Source organism: Geotrypetes seraphini, chromosome 2 (genome assembly GCF_902459505.1).
Source record: "Geotrypetes seraphini chromosome 2, aGeoSer1.1, whole genome shotgun sequence".
Classification (NCBI taxonomy): Eukaryota; Metazoa; Chordata; class Amphibia; order Gymnophiona; family Dermophiidae; genus Geotrypetes; species Geotrypetes seraphini.
In genome coordinates, this window is record NC_047085.1 from 191,698,258 (window position 1) to 191,719,612 (window position 21,355).

Below are 21,355 nucleotides of genomic sequence, written 5' to 3' on the forward strand. Positions count from 1 at the left end.
GGGGCAGGAGGGGCTTGGTGGGGTAGGAGCAGGTTGGTTGGATTCTGGGGTTTGGATTGGTTTGGGGGGGTAGGGGTGGGTTGGTTTTGGGGGAGAGGGGAGGGTTGGGTGGGGAGAGCTGTTCTTCTAGATCCAGGGTGACTGCTGGCACTGGCTTCCGCATGGGTATGGCCTTAGGAGGAGGGCTTGCTGGGACGCCTCTTCCTAGGCTTTTGAACTTTTTGATTCTTTGTTGGTTATTTTTGTTTCACTTTTATGTCCCTTAAGCTATTATCTTGGAATGTGGGGGGCATTCATTTCCCAATAAAGCGACAGAAGGTACTTCGACAGCTTCGGAGGAACCGGGCGGACGTGGCCTTTCTGCAGGAAACGCATTTGACAGCGGCGGAGCATGCCAAGTTGCGAACCTGGTGGGTGGGAGACGTCCTGGATTCCCCTGCTTTGGGTAAGAAGGCTGGGGTGGCTATTCTGGTGGGTAAACATCTTCATTTGGTGGTACGGGATGTCCTTAAAGATTCGGAGGGTAGGTATGTGATTGCTTCGGTTAGTTTGAACTCTAAACCTTATATTCTTTGTAATCTTTATGCCCCCAATAGCCCGGGTGTGGGATTTTTTCATCACTTAGCGGATCTTCTGTCTGTCTATGGAGATGTTCCCCTGGTGGTGGGGGGTGATTTCAATGAGGTGGCGGATCCTCTTTGGGACCGCTCGTCTGGGGTGGGGAGGGAATCTCGGAAATCTGCTACTGGAATTGCAATTCTTTGTGCCTCCCTTGACTTGGTGGACGCCTGGAGAGTCTTACATCCCCTGGAGAAGGATTTTACTCACGTTTCCCGGGCCCATGCTTCTTTATCCCATATAGACTATATTCTTTGTTCCCGCTCTTTGTTCTCGGAGATCGTAGATGCTACGCTGGGACCTATAGAGGTCTCTGATCATGCGTGGGTGGCGCTGGTTTGGCAGTTATCTCGGACGCCAGGGACCCCTCGTGGTTGGCGCTTTCCTAGCCATCTTTATCGTGACAGCAAATTTCATGAACATCTGGTAGCCCGGTGGCGCTTTTTTCAGGAGAATAATGCGGCTCATTTTGCCACGCCTTCGTTAGCGTGGGAAACGGCAAAGGCTGTCCTTTGGGGTGAGATTATTTCTTATGCTAGTTTTCAGCGTAAAGCGCGCCAGCGAGAGCTGCTTTGGCTGGAGAAATTGGTTTCTTCTCTCCGTTGACGTTATGGCAGTACCCGAGCACTCCTGGATCGAGCTCGATTGTTGGAGGCCCAGTGTTCGCTTAATTCTCTGTTACACCAACATACTCGGAAGTCTATGGAGCATTATAGGTTTCATCTTTATCGTTTTGCGAATAAGAGTAGCAAACTTCTTGCAAAGTTAGTTCGACAGCAGCAGAATAGCACGCGTATTGCTTCTCTTCAGACGCGGAACTCGGAGATAGTGCATACTGATAGGGACATTAATAGGGTCTTGCGAGACTTTTTTGAGCACCTATATTCTGCTCCTTCCGATCCTCCGCTAGATGGGGCGGTATATTTGGCTGGTCAGGATCTCCCGACTCTTTCGGCTTCTTCTCAGGCGCAGTTGGAGGCTGAGTTTACGGCTGAGGAGATTGAGCGGGCTATCCAGGCTAGCGCATTGGGTAAGTCTCCTGGCCCGGATGGTCTACGTAGTGAGTTTTATAAGATTTTGCGAGCTGAGGTTGCGCCTTTGTTGGCTTTGGTGTTTAATGAGGCGGTTGGGTTGGGGGTGCTTCCTCGCCACTTGAATATAGCTCAGCTCATCGTTTTGTTGAAACCTGGGAAGGATCCGAATAGACTCGAGTCGTACCGACCGATATCCTTGTTGAACTTAGAGGCTAAGCTTTTCGCTAAAATTTTGGCTACCCGTCTTGCTTTGGTACTCCCGAGTCTTATTTCTGATTAGCAGGTTGGCTTCGTGAAGGGTCGCGTGATTGCTAAAAATGTACGCCGTATTTTGGCGGCTCTGGAACAGACTGCACAGGATCAGGTGCCTTCTTTGATAATCAGCTTTGATGCCGAGAAGGCCTTTGACCAGGTGGATTGAGGTTTTCTGTTTGAGGTCTTGCGAGTGTATGGTCTAGGCCCTTGGTTTATTCAGGCGGTGCGGACTCTTTATGTAGACCCGGTGGCCCGTGTGTGGGCCAATGATACTCTTTCCGATCCTTTTCCAATTTGTAGGGGTACTCGCCAGGGTTGCCCCCTATCGCCTTTGTTATTTATTTTGACCTTAGATCCTCTTATTCGGGATGTTCAGGGTAACCCGGACGTCATGGGCATGGTAGTGGGGGCTCATTATTTTAAACTGGCGGCTTTCGCAGATGACCTTTTGGTCTATTTGACGGACCCTCGGGCCTCCCTCCCTGCCCTCTTGGAGTGTTTTCGTGAGTATGGGGATTTCTCTGGGTTCCGTTTGAATCAGCAGAAGTCGGAGGCTTTGGCGTTCCCCGACTCTTTGCGGGTGGATTGGGGACCGGATTTTCCTTTGCGTTGGGCGGGTCACTCTTTTCGGTACCTTGGTATTTTGTTGTCCATGGATGTCTCCGCGTTGTACCGTTTGAATGTTGAACACTTGTTGCAGGAGACTAAGGGGCTCTTGCGTCGCTGGCTGAATCTTCCTCTTTCATTATTGGGCCGTATTCATCTCTTTCGCATGATTATCTTCCCTAAATGGTTATATGTCTTGCAAACGCTTCCTTTGTTTCTTTTGAAAAAGGATCTCCTGAGTCTCCAGAGATTGGTGATCTCATTTTGCTGGGGAGGCAAGAAAGGTAAAATGCATCGTTCTTTTCTTCAAGGGTCCTGGGCATTGGGTGGTTTGGGTCTTCCCTCGGTTCATCTGTATAATTTGGCCTGCTTGCTTCGGCATGTCCGGGATTGGCTTTATCTCAGTTCTCAGTATACTGATCGGGAGTTGGAGGTTGATTATTTCTTTCCGTGGGCTCTGCCTTATCTTTTACATTGGGATGGGAAGGTGCGATTGGGCCCTGGGGCCCGTAGTTGCTTGGTGGAGCCGCTCCGTCGGGCTTAGAGATGTGTTTCTCAGTTTTGGGGTCATTCCCCTTTTAGCTCTGTTTTGCTGCCCATAGTGGGCAATGCGGCCTTTAGTCCTGGACAGGAGAATGTTGTTTTCAAACGTTGGGCGCAGAAGGGGCTCCGCTCTTTGGAGCAGTTTCTACAGACGGATGGCAGCGTTGTTCCCTTTTTGACTCTCCAGGCGTCCTGGTCCTTGGGTACGACGGATCATTTTGCTTACATGCAGCTTTCTCATTATGTAGCCTCTTTGCCCAGAGACTCTTTGACTCAGTCTTTTGAGGTCACTTTACACGAATTTTTCTTTGATGCTTAGTGGGATTGGCTTTCTATCTCTCAATATCATCGTCGATTGGTGGCTTTGCAGCCTAGGCGGGATTACCAGCGGCTTTTGACTTTATGGGCCCGGGACCTGGGATGTCGCCCGCGGGTGGCATCCTTGGCTCCTTTGGTGCGATTGATTCCTCAGGTGGTGCAGAGCGCTGAGCTTCAGGAATGTCAATTTCGGGTCCTCCATCGGGGTTATGTTTCTCAGCAACAGGCTTTTTATTTTGGGTGTGCCCCTACAGCTATTTGTCTGAAATGTCGCCGGGTGGCTAACTCTCTGGCACATGGGGTGTGGTTGTATGCCTCTATCTCTGCCTTTTGGTTGGAGGTCTGGTGTTATTTGGAATCTTTGGTGGGATATCAGCTCCCCTCGTCGGTGGAAGGGACTATTTTTTTGGCGGAGGGCTATTTGGGGGGACTTTCTGCAGGCGACAGTCTGCTTATTCATAAGGGTTATATTGTGGGGAAGAAATGTATTCTTAATCATTGGATTCAGGACTCCCCACCCACCATCTGGTATTGGCGCAATAAATTTCATCTTTTAATGTCCGCTCGGTTTTCTAGATCTCGGAGCAAGCTTTTTCTGTCCATTTGGGCCTCCTATTTGGATACTTTGCCCCCTATGATAAAAAGCCAGGTGGTCAATCGTTTGCAGAAGCCAGTAGTCTCTGTATTGCCAGTGGGTTGAGGGGGGGGTTTGGGGGATGGGGGGCTTGGGCTGAGATGGGTGGGTGGGTAACTTTTCGGATTGGATCTGGAGGGATCCAGGCTATCAGAACACAGGCCTGGACTCTCCATGTTGTCTAGGGTCTCTTGGTGGGTGGTTGCCTTTTATTTTGTCTTGGAAAAATAATTGAGATCCCTCTGTTATGCGTGTATTTTCTGCTTTTGTGAATAAAATGTTTATACAAAAAAAAAAAAAAAAACTTGCTCTCACTCTGCCCCAAACCCAGCCCCAGATTATATAAATATTGAGATTTTCAGACTAATACTATCCGTGAGGTTTTTAAAACATATGGATAATGAAGTTATGTGTTCATAAGCAGCTAGTGAACACAACTTCATTTACATTAATTATATATGTACAATTTGTAACTGAATTTTAGATAGTATGGTATATAAATATTAAATCAAATCTAGCCAGCTCTTCATATATTTGCATCCTTGACTTCAATCTAACAGTCCTAAAAATGGAACCATTAACCTCCAAATTAGTCTGACACAGTAAACTGATATATTTCTACCATATTCTTAGAGGAATCACGTTAAACTACAAACTCTGACTGTTCTAAGAATGAAATCCTTACCCAGTAAGGAAGCTGCTGATCTGCCATGAAAGCTTTTGGACTAGGCTCACTTTTACCATTACCAGTCCAAATTCTTTTCCAGGACGCATATTTCTCATAACCATCTTTATGACTAAAAAATAAAAGAATAATCAAGTGTCAAAAAATGAGATGGTGGCTATTCAGTCCACAGCACATCACCCCATACAACACACTGGAGAGTCCCTTGTATTTTAAAAGAACACTGCTTTCCCTGCGTTACAAAAGCACACATATTAAACAAATTCAGTAATGAATATGTTACTGGAAATAACAACTAAGTATCTTGATGAAGTAGAGGCAGAGAAAGCAGAAGCTTGAGTAAAGAGCCAGTCACAATCCACAGGTCCCTGCCAAAAACAGTTTAGAGCAGGGTACTCAACCCAAGGATATATCAAGCCAATATGGTTTCAAGTTATCAACAATGAATAAGCATGAGATAAATCTGCATGCAATATCCTGAAAACCTGACTGGTTGGATGTTTCCTGACTGGGTGGAGAATACTTAGTTTAAAGTGCGTAGGAGAAGTGACTTAGGGTCAGATGCACAAAGCTCCAGACACCACAGTAAAAAATACCATGGTGAGAGTGATTTTTTCTTTACTATTAATGCTCAGCACAATAGCATGCAAATTATATGCATACTAATCATGCAGAGCATCACTGGAAAAAGAGGAGAGGAACTGTGCCTGGTGCTTGCTCAGAAAAGCAATTGATAGGAACAGCTCCTCCCTCCTGTCAGACTAGCTGCTCTCCCTGGCCCGCTGAGGACTCCATGAGGCCACTGGCGGCTTTGGGGAGTCCTGCTGTTCAGTGGGGCAGGGACAGCAATTTTTTTTCTTTATAATGGGCACAGCTGTTGTGCATGTGCAACATCAATACCTATAAAAAATTAAAAAAATACAACCTCCCCTGCCCCCCCGTACTTTAAATTGGCAGGAGGGATGCCCATTATCTCTTGCCACCAGGTCCACCTCCCAGAAGGCCCCCGACCTTTAAATTGAAAGCAGGCAGCAGGAATGATCACTACCTCCTGCCATCACCAGCGTCCCCCCCCCCATCCGACCCCCCTGTACCTTGTAGTAAAGACTAGCCCTCTTCAAAACGATGGACCTTCCCCTCACCTAGTGCATCTTGGGATGCATTGGAAGTCTCTGATTGGCTCAGGCACCAAAGGTCCCACCCCTGGGAGGGGCTTTAGATGTCTGAGCCAATCCTGGGATGCACCAGTCTTACTTGCAAGGAAACCTTTTATGCATCCAGGCCTTAATTACCAAACAATAGGGACTACAATCTTAGCTCAACAATTCTTGCACATCTCTGTAGCTCTGTAGTGCAGAGAAAATGTGGTCATGTATCCTGGAAACATTTCATTTTTTTCATGCCAAAAAGAAATGAATGAACCAAAACCAACCTACCTGCGATAATAATGATCAAAGCATTCATTGCAGAAATGCTCCCCACAGGAAAGATGATACCACCTAGATGTATATCCATTTTTAGCACACCTAAAGCAAACAATAACAGGAGTACTTCAACACAGGGTGATACATTCACATTACTGTGCAGCAAAAGCACTCATACTATGTAAATGAAGGATATGCACAACTTTGTATGTCCAAGGCATTATGCTGCTCTAACTGTAGCACAATCAGTATTATTTAAACATTCATCTTAAAGAGGCATTTTTACTGCAGATGTGTAATGCTACTTTAAAAGAAAAATGTTCAAAGCTTACAGGAGCAAATCAGTCAATGAAACTGATGGCCAACTTAAAATCAACAATTTCCCTCACCTCCTCCTCCAGAGATCAGCTGATTCCTTCATTGAGAGCTTGTTAGCAATGTTCCCTCAAATATGCCTGTTCACACACCTGCAGTTTTCCTCCCGTGCCATACAGCTAAACCAGTAGGAGCACACAAAATGCCAGCTCTTTGAACAAGTTCATGGTAGGACAGAGTTTCTGGCAATGATAGGGTGTGTACCCACTGCTCCATGTTAACTGAGATAGACAGGAAAGCAGATTTAACAGAAAGGAAGGCTGCTGAAGGACCAAAGGAGCTGGTAAGGGTGTGGAAAAGAATAAGGGTGTGGAAAAGAACCAGGGTGGCCAGAATTATGGCGTCATACCCAACAAAACCCAGTTCCAATTGTGGAAGAAGCCTAAAGGAGCTGGAAGAAGCTACCAGGTCTACGAAGTGTCACTGCTTCAAATTACTAGGTCAGGAATATCATACAGCCAGATAAGCATAAGCATCACCATAAAAGACTGAAGGTCTGTCAAGCCCAGTATCCTGTTTTTCAAAAGTGGCCATCCAAATCACAAGTATCTGGAAAGATCCCAAAATAGTAAAACAGATTTTATGCTGCTTATCCTAGAAATAAGCAGTGGATTTTCCCATCTTAATAATGGCATAAGGGATTTTCTTTTAGGAACTTATCAAAACATATTTTTAAACCCTGATAAGCTAACTGCTTTCACCATATTCTCTTGCAATGAATTAGTTTAATTACATGAGTGAAGAAATGTTTTCTCCAATTTGTTTTAAATTTACTACTCAGTAGCTTCATTGAATGCCTCCAAGTTCTTATGAATTGCTTCTTTACTCTTTCCAAAATACATCTATCCACTCCACCAATGATTTTACAGACCTGTATCCTATCTCCCCTCAGCCATCTCTTCTCTATGCTGAATAGACCTAGCTCTTTTTAGTCTTTCCTCATAGATAGTCCTCTGCTTCCTTAAAGAGGATGAAAAGAAATACCATGACCATTCAGAATTACTCTATTCCTTCCTAGTCAGGGATTTTTACTTCTATCACATGCCTTAAAGAAGAAGCCCTTAACCTGACTGGTTAAAGCCAATAGAGGAGCATCTGGCAGCTCAAAGTATTTCTTTTCCTTTCAAAATTTCATTTCCTAATAAGTAATCACACATACTAACAGAGCTGTGTAACACAGGTACAATAGAGCTATGTCTATGTGGTATACAGGTAGGTAGGGTGTATGTGTCTGTGTGATATTATATACACACACAAGGTGACAAAATTCATCACCGTTCCCATCCCCGCAGATAACTGCGGAAAATAATCCTGTGTCATTCTTTAATGTCTATCTCAACCTCAGTTCTACACTAGCATTCTTCCATACAAGGCTTGAGGGTCAGTGGTTGTGCCCATTCATACTCCGATTCTTCTCTCTCTTCTTAAAGATTGACATGGAGATGGTTTCCCGCAGGAACGGTGATGAATTTTGTCACCGTGTCATTCTCATTATTTAAGAAAAGAGTCAGTGGCCATCATAAAGGTCCAGTGTATATCATTAAGAGAGAGTCTGTGGAAGGAAAAGAAAATACTGTACTGCATCTAATTTAGGAGGGAGAGTTTATATCTACAAGTTTTCTCAATTTCATTTGTGATAACATATTGGTGAACACACTCATTTTGTACAGATGCTGCTGGTCCCTACTACTGGGCTCTATAGGTTATATTACCTTGGAATCCTGCTTTCCTCAAACTTTGTTACCCCTTTTAGCCTCTATTTACCAAAAAGTGCAGTAAATATTTTCAGTTACCATATGGTACCTTTCAAAATTCACACACAACAAAATATTCAGAGGATTCCTATTGTTTCTGAGATGGCTGCCAAGCAGTCAATGCAAAACATTACTATCATACCCTAACAGCACAGCAGATAACACACAAATTTAACTGCAGTGTGCTACCAGCCCAGGCCTACTCGATGTACGCATGGCAATTCCCACCTTAAGCAGTGCATATGTAAACAGGCCCCTTTACCTGCTAAAAGCAGCACACCACCACCACCATCAAAATGGGTAAGAAATCCTCAAAACCTAGAACCTTTTAAGCAGGCGGTAATTTTTCGGCTAGAGCGCACTAATCTTGTGCGTGCACTAAAAACGCTAGCGCACCTTTGTAAAAGGAGCCCTTAGTGCAAATACAGCTGCAAGATTGATATATATATAGGAAGTCTAGATAAACCATATTACATCCTTTATTTGTGAAACTTCACTGGCTCCCAGTCAAACTATGTATTGAGTTTAAGTTACGTTGTTCAGTCTTTAAAACTCTGCATAGGGAGGGACCAGAAAATTTTCCTTACTTATTTTAATTGGTGGATTGCTTCACCAAGTGTCGTAATCATAACCATTATCTTTTCCTCAATGAAAGGAATTAAACTTAACTATTTGATAGCAGATTTATACAGATTTAAGGCTTGGAAATTGTTACCTCTAGAAATTTGTTTCTTTTTTTTATATGGCTTTTCATAAAAAATGAAAACCTATTTTTAAAAAAAATGTTTGTATTATTTTCCTTATCTGGTGGCACATTATGGTTAGAAGGATGTACTATACTTATTATATTGTTATTATGACCCGCTCCGATTCAGTTTTGTGGGGATATGGTGGGATACAAATCCCTAAAAACATAACGTGATTTGGTGGTATAACAATGTTCATATAAACAAATTAATAAATGGTTTTGTCACTGCTGACACATGTAAGGTCTTGATTGGTAATCTAGAGATGAAAGTTTCTTCCATATTTCCATAAACCTAAAGTTGGAAAAACTGAACTGAAGTTTTTCCTATGAATTTGATTGTGCTTGATCAGAAAATATATATATATATATATACATATATATATATATATATATATATATATATATACAGTGGAACCTTGGTTTGCAAGGATAATTCATTCCAGAAGTGTGCTCGTAAACCAAAGCGAGTTTCCCCATACAAACTAAGGGAAATTCGGATGATTCGTTCCACATCCCAAAGAGACCCCCCCCAAGGCCCAAATCCTTATCGCGAGCGGCAGGACACCGGCACACAGCACCAACCCACAGGACATGTTGGCGCCAGTGATGAAAGAGCCTGCCACTGATCTCTGCTGGGCTGCTGCGGGGCCTTGAGCATCTACGCATGCTCAAGGCCTTCTGGCTCCTACTCTCTCTCAGATTCTCATGAGATTGTCAAAACCAAGAATCTCAGAGAGAATGGGAGCCAGCAGGCCTTGAGCATTCGCAGATGCTCAAGGCCCCGCAGCAGCCCAGCAGAGATCAGTGGCAGGCGGGGCAGGCTCTTTCGGCATGGGCATGCCCTGTGGGTTGGTGCTGTTTGATGGTATCCTGTCCACTCGAGGTAAGGATTTGGGCCGCAGGCGGCAAAGCCGGTTCTCAGGGGAGGGGGCTCGCATATCGAGTCAACGCTTAGTTTGCGAGTCCAAGAGTGTTTTGCTCATCTTGCAAAGATATTCGCAAACCGTGTTACTCGCAAACCAAGGTTTGACTGTATATATATATATATTTTTTTTTTTTTTTTTTTTAAGCCCATCCTAGGGTCCCTCAAAAGTCACTGATTTTGGGGGATATTCTTTTATGGCACTTTCTGTACAAGTAGATTACCGTATTTTTCAGTCCATAAGGGGGTGGAAAAGGGGGGGTGTCTTATGGAGCAAAGATGACAACCTTTTTAAAACACCCCCAGCCCGCAGTACCTTTCTAAGCACCCCTTAAGCCTGGTGATCCAATGCTGTATGGGCCGACAGGAGCATGCTGCCTGGGCCCGCCCTGCTTTCAGAATGACTGCATCAGTTCTGGCGGAACTCGAGAGAACTGACTGCAGCCATTCTGAAAATGGGATGGGCCCAGGCAGCACGCTCCTGCCGGCCCATACAGCATTAGATCACCAGACTTAAGGGGCGCTTAAAAAAGTACTGCGGGGCGGGGGATATTTTAAAAGGAAGGGCGGGCAGGAGTGTTATAAAAGGAAGGGCGGGTGGACATGCCGTGTTTTAAACAGTAGTACTGTGGGGGGGGGGGAGTAAAAAAGTGTTAGTTGGCTGAGACGGATCCCTCCTGTCCCAGCCTACCACTAGACCACCAGAGGTGAGGGGGATGGTAGATTACAAGTCAAGGAAGGGGGGATAGGATTCAGAGCCTAGCAGGGAAGGGAGGACAGGGTGCAGGGCCTGGCAGGGAGTGTGGGGTTGGGTGCAGAGCCTGGCGTGGAGTGAGGGAAGCTGGCTGCACAATTTGGTTCAGAATGGTTTTTCTATTGTTTTCCTCCTCTAAATCTGGGATGCGTCTTATGGTGAGGTGCGTCTTATGGAGCGAAAAATACGGTATTTGTTATTTTTAAAATAAAATTTTTTAAAACGCTAAAGGTTCCTAGTGTCATACTTAAAATGTGTTCAATTTCATAATACAGGCTTCACAAAGGACATCAGTCCTGAAAATAAAATTCACCTAAAAATGATCACAAGTTACATTCAAGTAAGGCTAGTTAATGTGAAAGTACTCAGCCAGCTTCCTAAAAAGACAGAAGCACACCAACCTTTCAGCAGCACTAGCAAAGCACACAGGACATGTGGCAGTGCAACCAGCCTTCTCACACTTCCTGTACTTCTTCTCAGAGGGCTCATCCTCCTCCTCCATTGAGTCAGTAGCCTTCTTTTTTACCTAACAGATAAAATTGTTACAATTTTTAAAAAGGCTTAACCACTCTGGGAACAGATGTAAAGTTCTTCATAAGTAACTCCCATTTAGTCCTCAGTTTCTGTTATTTCAAGACTGTATAAATATTTGATGCACTACTTTTTTGTACCAGAAAAACAATCTTCTCTGTGGTGGTTGTTAGTTCGTCAACGTGTACTCTTTAATGATGTTCCTTGGCAAGTTCCTTCAATTTAATAAAAATTACTAGCTATCTTAATGACTAAAAAGTCTATCTTGCTCAGTTGGCTCACACAAATGCCCCAAAGCACCAAATATACTGCAGTGGTATTCTCAGATGATAAATTAGCTACGTGGGTAAGAAAAGCAACGGGAACTGTAATTGTGCAAGCGGTGCTGCTTGCCCAAAGCTTCCCTCTGATGCAGCTTTCTGTTTCCGCCTGGGCGCATGGTGGGGTGGGGCGGGGCAGGGGGCCCAGTGTACCTGTGTGCCTAGGGGCCCTTGATGAATTAATCCTGCCCTGTGCGTGCTAACCACGCGCTAAACGAAAAATACTAACGCAAGCTCTACAGAGGCGTTAGCGTTTAGCGCGTGCAGTATTGTAGCGCATACCAAGCGCACACTAAAACTGCTAGCGCTTAGTAAAAGGAGCCCTGTATGTATCATAAAAAAGGTGAAAACCAAAATTTCACTAATAGAAGGCAAAGAAGAGTCTTTACACTACCTGTCTCCCAGAAGATCGCAAAGGAAGGCTATCAGGGGACTGGTCAAGAGAACTTGACTTTTTCTTTGCTCGTACCCGTGAAGTTGACATTGCGCTTGATGATCTGTAAAACAAAGTTTCAGCAATGACACAGGTCCTGGGCTGCGAGTCAGACATAAGCTAATCATATATGTTCTTTCTGTTGCATCGGTAATTTTACAAATAGGTGCCTAAGAAGGAAGTCAAAGTGAGCACCTATTTTATGATAATAAACATATGGTAGATAAGAAGGCATAAACTTTCACATGACCTTTTATGTGAGCACAGTCAGGGGCAGTGCATTGGCTGAGCTGCTAGTATGGGAGAGTATACATATATATATATATATATATATATACCCTCCATACACACTGCCAAGGAGTTACGATTGTACACAGGACTGTTATAGCTTGAACCATGGCAGTTCTATAAAGAGCTATCTGTAGGTATCTACTGTTTAGGCACATATGCTGTGGGTAGGGGTTATAAGGCATTTATGAATTATAAATGTAGATATTTTGCAGGAATTTAGGATTCTCTGATGATACAAGTCAATTGCTATATATATAATCTAACGTGTATTTTGTGTTACTTAAGAACCGTCAATAGAGAAAAAGGCAAAAACCTGAGTGAAGAATCCAAGCAGCTAAGAAGGGGTAAAGAGTATTAGAAGTGGTGTTTTTTCACTCTTTATCCAATAAACACCTTTTAAAATTCTTTTCCAATAGGAGTGTTTTGCTGGTGTTTATATCAGTTAAAAATCTTTAAAATCAGATACTCCATATATAAAGAATAATTTTTTTCTTCCAATAGACCCCTATGATCTACTTAATTCATTCTCACACAATGTTTTCCTCTTGAAAATGTTATGTACACTTTCTTTATATAACAAAGTACAAGCTAAGAAGCTGAATATTTTCAAAGTTGCTTTACTATAAATTAATTCTTTACTGTTAATTCGATATCAAATAGGAAATCCTAGATGTCAAACACACTAGAGCAGTGGTTCTTAAACCTGTCCTGTGGGACCCCAAACCAGTAGGGTTTTCAAGATATCCCTAATTAATATGCATGAGGCAGATTTGTATATAATAGAGGTCTCAGGCATGCAAATATGCCTCATGCATATTAATTAGGGATATCTTGAAAACCTGACTGGCTGTTTAACAACCACTGCATTGGAGTTTCTCAAATTGTATCTTGCTGAAGCCAAAAATTAAATGTTTGGAGGGAAGAATTGGTCCTCAGCATAGAAATATACTTACAAAAGGAGCATATCACAGTTTTTTGCACCTTAACTGCAATATTCTAGTAGACCCAATCAGGTCATTTAGCAGCTCCTGTCATTCTTTTTGGTTCACACCACACTAAACTTCAGGTAGCCTCATGCCATTCCAAGCACTAGTACTGTATGCAATAGGAAGGGCAAGGTGGACATGAACAGACTAAAAGCAGTTGCAGGGGTTCTCAATCCAGTTTTGGGGTACATCAAGTCAGAGATGTTTTTTTCAGGCTATCTACAATAAATACGCATGAGATAAATATGCATGCAATTCTCTCTCACAAATATTCATTGTGGATATCCTGAAAATCTCACTGGCTGGGTGTGTCCTGAGTACTGAGTTGAGACTCCCTGCCTTGGGATAGTACCCTCCCTGTTATTTAAATACTGTGGTAGGTAATTTAATCTAATCTTCTATTTCTGCGTTGCTCATACCTAGGTAGGCTCAAGGTGACTTACAGAGAAGGACGAGGAGGGAGGAGGAGAGGGAGAAGAGGAGGGGGGGGGGAGAGGGAGAAGAGGAGGGGAGGAGGGGGGAGAAAGAGGGGGGAGGGGAAGGGGAGGATACAGGCGACTAAGTGTCAAATAGTTGAGTGTTCAGTTTCTTTCGGAATATAGTGTGGTTAGGGTCCATTCTGATCACTTCAGTAAGATCATTCCAAGTTTTTACACCAAAAAAGGTGAGCATGGAGTGGAAAACACGTTTGTATTGAAGATTTTTTGTGAAGGGGAGATTTTGAAGGATTCTGCGGGAGGTAGACCATACTTTAGAGAAGAGTTGTTACGAGAGGAGCAACGGAGTTTCCATAAAGTATACGGTGAATGATGCATGAAGTTTTGAAGGTTATTCGTGATGGGATGGGTAGCCAGTGCTTTAATATAGCTTTCAATCCTTAACCCAGGGATCTCAATATCCCTCCTTGAGGGCCGCAATCCAGTCGGGTTTTCAGGATTTCCCCAATCAATATGCATGAGATCTATGTGCATGCACTGCTTTCAATGCATATTCATTGGGGAAATCCTGAAAACCCGACTGGATTGCGGCCCTCAAGGAGGGACTTTGAGATCCGTGCCTTAACACTACTCCTCTGCCCTCCAACCCAGCCCGCTGATTAACCATTCCCCTTAAATGTATCCATGACATCCTATTTGTCTGTCTTGCCTATTTAGATTGTAAACTCTTTCGAGCAGGGACTGTTTTCTTATTCTTTGTGACTCTGTGCAGCGCTGTGTGCATCTGGTAGCGCTATACAAATAGTAGTAAAAATGTTACACCTGCTGTTTAAAGTTGTACTCAAATACAGTGGTACCTCGGTTTACGAGTGCACTGGTTTGCGAGTGTTTTGCAAGACGAGCAAAACATTCGCAAAATCGGCGCCTCGGAAACCAAGCGTGCCTCGATTTGCGAGCGGCGCCCCCCGCAATCCAGCACCCCCCCCCCCAACGCTTCTTACTGTCATCTGGGCCTCGACACCGGCATGTCCTGTGCATTGGTGCCGGTGCCCTAAGATCGGCCTCCTCTTCTTGCTGGGCCTTGAGCATCTGCGAGTTCACGCTCTCTCCAAGATCTCCGAGAATCTCGGAGAGAGCGTGAACTCACAGGTCTTGAGCATGTGTAGATGCTCAAGGCCCAGCAAGAAGAGGAGGCCGATCTTCGGGCACCGGCACCAACGCACAGGACATGCCGGTGCCGAGGCCCAGATGACAGTAAGAAGCGGCGGGGGGGTGCCAGATCGCGGGGGGGAGGGTGCCAGATCGCAGGAGGGGCCTTCGGGGAGAACGTATCAAAGCGAGTTTCCACTATTTCCTATGGGGAAATAAACTAAGGTACCACTGTATTCAGCACTGGCCAGACCTAGATACCGGTATTGAACATCCATTATAAGGTTGCCACCTGAAGTTGTCTGGCTACTGCCAACATTCAGTGCCAACACCCAAATAACTATTCAGGCAAGTTAGGACTATAAAACAGACATATAAGTAGAGACTGGAGGTCCTAAATATGTATATCCTAGAACAGAGGTAGGACAGGGAAGCCAGCATCCAGAGCTTTAAATACTTGAAAAGTATTAATGAACAAACAAGCCTTTCCCAAATAGAGAAATCCTAGAACTAAAGAAAAAAAACGCTGTCAAACTAGGAGGTAAAATCAAAAACAACCTCTGAAATTCATTTTCCCTGCAAAAGGTAGTGAATGCCCTCCCTAAGGAGGTGGTGGAAGCCAAAAACAGTGCTGGAATTCATAAAGGAGTGGGAAGAACACTCGTGACTTTGAAAAGGTCAAAAGGCTGAAAAGTAAGAATGAAATACTTCGCCTCAAAGCAGCTGTGAAATGACCTTTACACGTCCAAGAAACCAAGGGGAAAGTAAAAAGTATCATCGCATGGCAGCTACAACCCTAAACATTTTGCCGAGTATCTTCATCATTCACTATTTTATAAAGGTAATATGTAATAGACAAGGGCAGATTGAAATGTAATGATACTGTTGTTTTTCAGCAGAATCAGATGACTTCTCAGGATATGAACATTTTTCTTTTTCAAAGTAGTATCCTTAACTTATAAATAACTTATAAATATGAGAAAATGAATGCTGACATGCTGGGGCATAATAAGATATTCAAATTAGTTTGGGGTCCATTGACGTCTTTTGTAGATTTGCTATAATTGTCCTTTATCTTTATTTTCCGTTGTTTTTCACCCACACATCCATGGGGGGTGGGAGCAGGAGGGGGGTATATCTTTTGTTTTGGTATTATTACTGATGGTAATGACGGATGGAGGAGGGAATTTTTATTTTTTGTATATATTCTGATTGTTTATAAGTGCTTATTTGATTATTATTATTTGTATGTAAATTATAGTGCACTTCTTGTTGGCATTAAAAACTAAATAAAGTTTAAAAAAAGAAAAATTCCCAACATCCATAACTGTGGTGGATGGCCTCCCAGAATGCACTTCATCAGTCACTCTTTGAAGTGCTTCCACCACCGAAATACTGCAGCACAGCTATTTGTTTCACCTGTACACTTGCTGTAACATTTCAAGAGCTTACCACTTTTTCAAAGTTTAACACCAAATTCAAATTTCATCCCTCTGAAGTACTCTCACAGACACATCGCCCTCGTCTGTCATGACAAAACATATGGCGTTCTTCCTCTCACTGTGACCCAACAATGAAGACTACGGCAGTCCAACTGCAGGGTTCAGAAACGTCAGTGTATGGGCTTCACAAGAACCAGCACAGCGTTGCCACGTCTACTTCTTAGGCAGTCTCGTTACTTTTCTATCAGTCCTCACACGTTTTGACTGCAGATAAAGAGGTTGCATCCTTCCAGCACTAAAAGCTTGGGAACCCTAACTCAATCCTAGTCTATTTCTGAAGGTATGCTCTCTTCCGGGGACCGACTATATTTATCCTTGAACTTCAGGTTCATAGGCTAGAGCTGTGGTTCCCAACCCTGTCCTGGAGGACCTCCAGCCCAGTTGGGTTTTCAAAGGATAGCCCTAATGAATATGCATGAGAGAGATCGGCATATAATGACGGTGCCAGGCATGCAAATCTGCTCCATGCATTTTCATTAGGGCTATCCTGAAAACCCAACTGGCCTGGGGGTCCTACAGGACAGGGTTGGGAACCACTGGGCTAGAGCGTTACTGTTCTGAGGTTACATTTCTAATAGGTTACTAGGAACTGTTGCCTGGTGTATGAAACATGATATACTTAAAAGGCAAAACAGCAGCTCAAAATATAAAAAGCAGATTTCTCTCTCTTATATTTTATTGCTAGGGGTTTATAAGTCACAAATACAGCTTGAAAAAAAATAATTAAGCCTTCCTGAACGACAAAATTTTAAAATGAACAGTAAAAAATTATAGCGTTGTCTTTTTTCCCCCGGCACATCTGCTGGGGTCAATCAGTATAGCTTGTACAAATCATACACTGCTCTCCAAATAGCCCAGTGGAAGGAAGGCAAACACAAATGACGAAAAAAAAGAAAGTGTATAATCACTACTATTTCGCTTATCTAAAAAGGAAAAAGAATACTAGCCAGTAGCAGTACTAAACTGACTCAGAGTTGGAAAAGATCAATGACCACACACACTAAGAGCCAGATAGAAATTTCAAGCAGAGAGGCTCAAATTCAGTTTGCTTGCATGGCTTGCAAAAAGAAAGTACATTTTACCCCCAAGGATTTAGTTTATCAGACTATAAGAAGGGAATACAAAAATCCACAAAGAACACTTTATAAATAAAATATTTTATCCAGTACTCAAATTTAAAATGTTCCTACCATGGGATGTTAGATATTTTTGCACAGTAATTCCCAAACCTGTCCTGAGTGCTCATGTCTTTCTCAACAGTTCAAGGCCAGTTACACTCAGATATTGTAGGTAATTCACTGTCTCTGGAGGGTTTACAATCTACGTTGTATTCTGAGACAATGGAGGTTTAAGCGATTGTCCCCTCCCTGTGATATGGCATCTTCCCCTCCTCCACCCCTCACCCCCCACTCCCCAAGGAGTCATACATCTGGCATTCCGCCTTCCACCTGCTTTTCCATCTCTTCCCTTGTTTCCACACCTTACAGCCAGAATTTTTCCACCTGATCTCCCCTAGCCCAGTATGAAATCTTTCCCTCCTCTCTCTCTCTTCCCCCTCCCCCACGTCCTTCATCTAGCCCACTCCCTTGCATCTGCACCCCCCCCCTCCTCTTGGCCCTCTTCGGCGACTCAGCAGTGGTAGCGATTAAGACAGGCTGCCGGCTTCGGAGGCCTTCCCTCTGCAAATCCCACCTGCTTTGTTTTAACTTCCTGTTTCCGTGTAGGCAGGACTCGTATAGGGAAGGCCTCCGACGCCAGCAGCCTGTCTTAATCGCTGTCACTGCCGAGTCTCCGAAGAGGGCCGTGGAAAAGGGGGTGTGGAGGCTGTCAGAAGAGAAAGGGAGTTTCCGGAGCACAACACTAACCCCAGGAGCACCCCCTTATGATCTGCACCCAAGGCGGACTGCCCCCACTTGGTATGCCACTGGCAGTAGCAGAGGTGGAAAGTAGAAACTCTCCCCCCCACACACACTATGGGTCCCCACAGTGTCACACACCCCTCCCCCCCATCCAACAGCAGCAGCAGAGGAAGCAACACAGCGCAGTACAGCACCCTCATTCCAGTAGAGGGAAAGCCTGAATCGGCAAGTCCAATTTTTTGCCAAAACAACTAGATTTGAATCGATTCATCCAAACTGAATCAATGAATTAGGCAGCACTAGCCATTACTGACCCCCAGGCTCAGCATTGAAGAACACTGGTATAGAGGAATAATACCCAACCAACAAAGGCCACTGAAATTTCCTATCCTTACTAATATTGAAACAAAATATAGGAATTTTACCTCAGGTAACTGATCAGAAAATGGCTCTGGTGGCCTAAGTAAGCCATAAAGACCTCCTCCTATGTTCCCATAAAAATCCCTGGTGGCCTAAGTGGGCCCCAAACTAATATCCTCTCTCCTCCGTACAACTCATTATTTGGTCCGGAGGAAAAGCGATGTCTGCTCATGCCTGCCTACAACATGTTCGTCTTGAAAAATTACAATACTGTACCTAGTTCCTACAGTTACAAAACAAGATATGCTAGGGAATCAATCTAAAAGCACTTCATTATCTAGCAAGTTAAACTCCTATCAATATATTCTAACATACTGCTGCGGATAAGGCTTCGCCACTTTAGACGATGGCTGTCTCGAAAGAAGCCACTGGAGTTTAGCCAGAATGAGGTACATACTACGGTATTGGTCCATGAGAGAACAGAGTGGTATTTCGCAGCTTCAGGGGCTCTATGGGCTAGGGTCTACCTATGCTGGATGCCCTGGACCTGATTAGCTTCCTTAGACAGGGGAATCTTTTTTTTTCTTTTTACTTTGCTGTTAATGCTTCAGCCAATCTCTGTTCAGTACTCAATTCCGAATCGGGATTAAATTAAACACCAACGGGAAAAGAGAAAGGACAAAAGAAAAAAAATCTTACATCTGATACAGAAAATGGTGGAATGTTACTACAACAGTATGTGTATTTTTTCTATTAACACACGGGCTAAGTCAATATGGATGCCATTTGTTTACTGCATCAGAATTAAAAGTTTTTCAACATGTTACTCCTGGTGGAATTCTATGCAAAAAAAAATTCAAAATTCTGCAGAAACAAAATCCAAATTCAGAGCATAAACTCTCCCTTTTACAAAAGCGTATCCAGTTTTTAGCGCCAGCTCTGGCTCTAACCGCTCCTGTGCTCATAGGAATTCTATGAGCATCGGAGCAGTTACCGCCATGGCCAGAGCTAAAACCCACGCTATGCTTTTGTAAAAAGGGGGAGGGGGATTTTGTAAATTCAGCAAGTTTTGACAACTTTTTTTTTTGTTTATTTAATTTTCACATCAAAGAACAAAATACTTTGACAAAGAAAATAAAATAAGATAAAGAAATATAAAACTCCCAAAAGAAAACTGGTGAGAAAGGGAAAAACTCTCTCACCAGTTTTCTTTTGGGGTTTGACAACATTTAAAACAACATTTTTGCTAATTATCCAGAATTTCAGTACAATTCTGTATTTTCATTAAATTATGCAAGAGAAAACAAAGAAACATATTTTTCTCACTTAGTGACACCAAGTTTGGATAGTTTGTTTTCAAAACACTTTGCCTTTATGTTGCTGAAAAACATTTCTGAAAGTAGACATATTAAAATAAATTCAGAATAAAAAACATTTCTCTATCTTTTGTTGTCTGCGCAATTTATTTTTCGAATCACTTAGGTCTCAGCATCCCTTTTCTTTGGTTTTTTCATAACTGTCTTTCCAGGATCGCCTGTCCATTTTACATTTTGTCCCCATCTGTCCTGTGTAGAAACTTTGGGCTCCTTTTACAAAGGTGTGATAGCGTTTTAAGCGCACGCGCTAACCGAAAAACTACCACTTGCTCAAGAGGAGGCAGTAGTGGCTAGCGCGCGCTGTTCCGCACATTAAGGCCCTAACGCACCTTTGTAAAAGGAGCTCTTTGTTCATGATTCCGATGATGTCATGGAGAGCACTGGATAGGTAATCCACTCCAGCTAATAGGAACTGGGGCAAAGGCTCATCCTCTACCAGTTCAAGCCCCTGTAACCTGGTATGGCAGGCGGGTGTCACAAAGGAAGTTGCTGCAGCTGATCTGATTTCCAAGGCTAGCATTTCAAATTGCCTTTTAAGAATCACATCCATTCTGCAATCCTACATATCCTTTAATACAAGGCCTCCCTCACTTGGTAGGGACATGCATTTGATTACCTATGCTACCAAGGAATCTACCTTGGGCTGAGCGAACAGCTGTGACACTCCAATGCCATTGGATACAGACGAGCCATTGTCTTGGCTACTTTAAGGGACCTTTCAGGAGCATCTCAATGTAGAGAGAAGCCTACAGAGCCCTCAAGGGCTGCCTGAAAATGTTGCCAGCAGCGATTTGGGCCACAGATAGAGGGAGGGAGTGTCAATGCCAAATTCCACAGACATGGGAAATTCTGCATTGTGCAGTATGCAGAATTCCACTAGGAGTACCATGTGCATTAGAAAACTGTGAACTGAAAACTCAGCATGCAGTTTTAACTCTCAGCTTATTATATTAGCCCCTTTGGCATACTTAAGTATCCTCAGTGTTACAAACTGATTAACATATATTCAATTCTTTTACACATTACACCTTTAAGAGTTATTACTCACTAACACATCACCTAACAAATAATTTCTACCAATTTTAGCCCTAGTTTAGAAATACAGGTAGAGAATGAGTTATATTTTTAAAGCTGTTCTTAAGTTGTAACTTAAGTATGTAACTCAAAACTTGTATATGTTAAGATTCTTGCTGCTTGCTTACCTCTACTCCCAGCTGACAAAAGGGCCAACTGTCCCTACAAGTGTTCCCTCATAAGGTACAGCATGCACAACCACACACTGTTCTTAATGTGGCCATGCATCATTCCAGAATCTGCTGCAGAAGTGTAGGAGCCTATGCCACTGGAAATACTGCTCAGTAAAATCAAATGAAGCCACAACTACATCCTTAAGTACGAGTCGTACTTAAGTTGGGTATCTAACTCTGGGACCATCTGCATT

At 43.4% G+C, this 21,355-nt stretch overlaps 1 protein-coding gene across 5 annotated transcripts in view; it reads right to left on the reverse strand.

Moving 5' to 3' along the window:
* Nucleotides 1-21,355, reverse strand: part of KDM1B (lysine demethylase 1B) — a 122,463-nt gene that overhangs the window by 99,532 nt on the left and 1,576 nt on the right. For all 5 annotated transcript variants that reach the window (XM_033934580.1, XM_033934581.1, XM_033934579.1 and 2 more), the window contains 4 exons: nucleotides 11,916-12,018; nucleotides 11,072-11,196; nucleotides 6,130-6,219; nucleotides 4,694-4,805 (listed from right to left, as the gene is read on the reverse strand). In XM_033934580.1, coding sequence (XP_033790471.1) covers nucleotides 4,694-4,805; nucleotides 6,130-6,219; nucleotides 11,072-11,196; nucleotides 11,916-12,005 — 417 coding nt within the window. In that variant the 5' untranslated portion in view covers nucleotides 12,006-12,018. Of the gene's footprint in view, nucleotides 1-4,693; nucleotides 4,806-6,129; nucleotides 6,220-11,071; nucleotides 11,197-11,915; nucleotides 12,019-21,355 lie in introns of those variants that run through there.